At 31.0% G+C, this 3,733-nt stretch overlaps 2 protein-coding genes across 2 annotated transcripts in view; one reads left to right on the top strand and one right to left on the bottom strand.

Moving 5' to 3' along the window:
* Window positions 1–857: 857 nt before the first annotated feature.
* On the top strand, window positions 858–2,048 carry LOC108758257 (uncharacterized). The gene is made up of 4 exons (XM_018503124.1): window positions 858–906; window positions 1,089–1,223; window positions 1,367–1,626; window positions 1,710–2,048. Exons 1-4 carry the CDS (start codon window positions 858–860, stop codon window positions 2,046–2,048), a joined length of 783 nt encoding a protein of 260 aa, XP_018358626.1.
* Window positions 2,049–2,675: 627 nt separating this feature from the next.
* The window catches only part of LOC108758256 (putative nuclease HARBI1), a 3,407-nt gene continuing 2,349 nt past the window's right edge, over window positions 2,676–3,733 (bottom strand). The window contains exon 4 of the mRNA XM_018503123.1: window positions 2,676–2,842. Within this exon, the coding sequence (XP_018358625.1) occupies window positions 2,676–2,842 (167 nt within the window). The remainder of the gene's footprint in view (window positions 2,843–3,733) is intronic.

Genomic DNA, 3,733 nt, shown 5'->3' with positions numbered 1-3,733 from the left:
GCAAGACACAAAAATTATTTATTTTCTTCTCATAAAGTTGTGAGAATTTTTTCAGAATTTTTTAATACCGTATTTTCTCATGTTGAAAAAAATAAGAAAATGCAGTATTAAAAAGCTGATAAAAAATTCTGAAAAAATTCTCACAACTTTATGAGAAGAAAATAAATAATTTTTGTGTCTTGCAGTTTTTCTGTAAAGTTGATGGTATTTGAGTAAAAAATTATTCAAGACTAATATTTTGCAATTTTTAGTAATTAATATCTTGTTAACTACTGCGAAAATTACAAAATGGTAGAGGACTTTTCGACTCAGTTTAATCCGCTCTATGAATACAAAAGTGATTGGCAAAAAAGATCTGGATCCCCTGTACAAGAATACGCCGAGCGGCCGAGAAGGTACATTTTCGGTTTTCGGTCGCTTGTAACGAGCGACCAGCAGAGAAAGCGAGATAGAGCGGCCGTCCTTTTCGCTCTAATACCCGCATGTGTTTACGATTTACTGGTAGAGCGAAAAGGACGGGCGCTGCTTCTCGCTGCCTCGCTCGTTCTCGCGGCCGACTCGATGCCGGTAGATGGGGGTAAAAGTGGTGGGGCTGGATTCCGTGTTACCGTGGAGCCAAATGTGCATCACTGGTTGACAGGGCCCTCTTAGGGTGCGTTCCACTTATCGCTCGCAACGCTCACGCTCGCAACGCCGCGATCACCCGTTCCACTAGCATGAGCGTTGCGATTAGTGGAACGAGTAAAGAGCATCGTGATCGTGATCATTGTTGATCGTGATTTGTATACCTTAGGTTATCTTTGAAGGACACAATAAATATGGAAAAAATAACTTTATACGATAATGAAAATGATAAAATGTATGATATTACGTTGTCTCCCGATGATGCTCGACGTGCTGCTTCAGGTAAGATGATAAATGTCAATTATAACCTACTAATATAGATATTAGACATGATTCAATATTACATAACCTTTTATGTAATATTATTATAAGTAAAATGCTTTAATTTTATATTGTGATATTTATATTAGACATATTTGCATAAAAGAATTATGTAATTTTGAAAACATTTATTATATTTACAGATATTACTTTTGCTACATCTCTCTTAAGTGCAGCAATTTTACAGCAAAATCAAGAAAATAACATACAAACTGTAGCTAATGAAATTGCAACAACTGCAGTAGATAATAATTTGTCAATGGATGGGAGTGAAGAAGGTAAATTAAAAATATTAAATTTCTTATGGCTTCAGGCTTAAAACCCTATTGTAGATCCGGACCAAGAATTTCAGAATAGACCTGCTGGATCTCTTGCTTCATGCGAGGCTTTATTCCATTGCTTACAATACATATTTTTGCAGGGTCTTTATATCGATGGACTGATACATGTGTTATCTTTTTATTACGAACGTATCAAGAAATGGAAAAAAAATTTACTAGCGGAAAGATTTCACACAAGAAGTGTTGGGAACAGATTGCGAAAATTATGAAAGATAAAGGATATAATATAACAGGCCCTCAATGTTCCTCAAAATTAAGAAGTTTAAAGAAGACATACAAATCAATAAAAGATCACAACGCCAAATCTGGCAACGAACGACGAACTTGGCAGCATTATGAGGTTCGAAATAATTTTTCATGATATTGTTTTCTATCTAAGCTGATTTATGTGCGCGCATATATACATAATTTTTTTATATACAGATTATGGAAGAAATATTTTCCAAGAAAGCTTGGTGTAATCCAATAGCGCTTGCTTCGTCTACGGGATTATCTGTAAAGAATACAGACAATGAAAATTCTACAGCTTCGTCATCGGAGATGTCATATACTAGTGATCTTAGTCTGCTTAATGATGATTTAGTAAATAAAGAAAACATTTCAAGTAATACAAAAACTTCGCGACAGTCCACGACTGGTCTTCTTCAAAAAAGACTGGCTCAAAAAGAAACGCATGAACAAAAGCGACAAAAACGCCATGAACAAAAAATGGAGATGGAACAAAAATTAATTGATACTCTTGCTCAATATTTGAATAAGTGATTATAAGTTACATTTGCGTATTGTACTTTTTCTACTTTATAACTATATTTTTTATAAATTTTTTATCATATATGGAGACATTAAGTTTCGATGTTTACGTTTATGATATCACTTTATTTTTATGTTTGTTGAGATCACTTTATTAATTTTATTAACTTATTATTTTAGGGTAATAAGTTTATCTAATTAATTACGAAACTAGTGCCAAAGAATAATTAAGTTTCGATGTTTACGTTTGTGATATCACTTTATTTTTATGTTTGTTGAGATCACTTTATTAATTTTATTAACTTATTATTTTAGGGTAATAAGTTTATCTAATTAATTACGAAACTAGTGCCAAAGAATAATTTTAGTTACAAAAATTTTGAAAAGAAAAAGAAAGCTACTAAAGATTTATTAGTATAGAAAGCAATTAAAGACTTATTGATACAGAAAGTCCTTCATTTTAATGTTTTCCTTTTTTATATTGTATCAAATACATTGTAGTACAAATATTATAAAAACTTTTTAGCTATTAATAATTTATAAAAACGTAGTAAATATATGTGAATTATCAAGATATAAAACAGTAGATATACAATGTACAATGAATAAAACGTACTTAAAAATTATATATTCAGGAATTTATTTATTTATTTGATCCAACTTCTCCATAACACTCGTCGGTGTGGTTGAATCCAGTGAATTTGATTCTAATCTATTATTACGCTTACTCTCATAGATAATCTCTACCACGTTCACTCCCATTCTTTGAACTTCCTTGGGTAACGTTTGATTCGTAACATTGACTACTGTACGTAGGTGTCCGTTTTAAAGATAATATCTAATAAAATATATTTTGTATACAGAATACGTATTGAAGTTTTATTACATGTATAAGTACATATATATATACATATACATGTTTTGTGAATAATTAATATACAGGGTAAAAATGTTTGTAATAGATAAAATTTATGTAACTTTTTCTGAAGAAGCGAAATCTGCAATAAAAAATGGGGGTTCCCATTTAAAATTTTAAACTTACCCCATCTTTCACCTATGGCGGGGGGGGGGGGGGGGCATGTTAGATGTCAAAAGATAGCTTTTTTGAAAACATTGAATACGTATATTTTCAGATTTCTGATCCGATGTGTATTTCTCGAGATATTCGACCGTTTCCACACTTTTCGGACACCATGTATATAAACATACACGCACGCGCACGCGCGCACACACACACACCTCTCTCAAAAAGACATTAGACATTAACGTTTTACATATTTTAAATGATTAACCAATTGATTTAATTAATTATTTTCTGCACGAAAATATTAAAGTATACAACTGTTAAAAATAGTTTATGAAACATTTTATACCTGAATAAAGTGTAATATATCTCGTAAACTAATATTATATATAAATATTTTGACAAGTCTATCTTAATACTTTTGCATGCAGATTAGGAAGATCTTTTCAAATTAAACAACTTTTTTTTTAATGTATTTTATATTTAATGTAATTAACCTTCAAAAATAATTAAGGAACGTGATAGATTAAACTAGAACTCTGATGTGTATGCACACACACACGCGCACAAACACGCGCGCGCGTAAATATATTACAGTTATATATAACCATTGATAAATTAATTGTCAAGATAAAAATAGAATTCATACAATAATAATTCATTATTATTATTA

The sequence above is a fragment of the Trachymyrmex cornetzi genome, unplaced genomic scaffold, assembly GCF_001594075.2.
Source record: "Trachymyrmex cornetzi isolate Tcor2-1 unplaced genomic scaffold, Tcor1.1 scaffold1555, whole genome shotgun sequence".
Lineage (NCBI taxonomy): Eukaryota > Metazoa > Arthropoda > Insecta > Hymenoptera > Formicidae > Trachymyrmex > Trachymyrmex cornetzi.
Note: the sequence above shows the minus strand (reverse complement) of the source record. Positions and strands in the feature narration are given on the sequence as shown.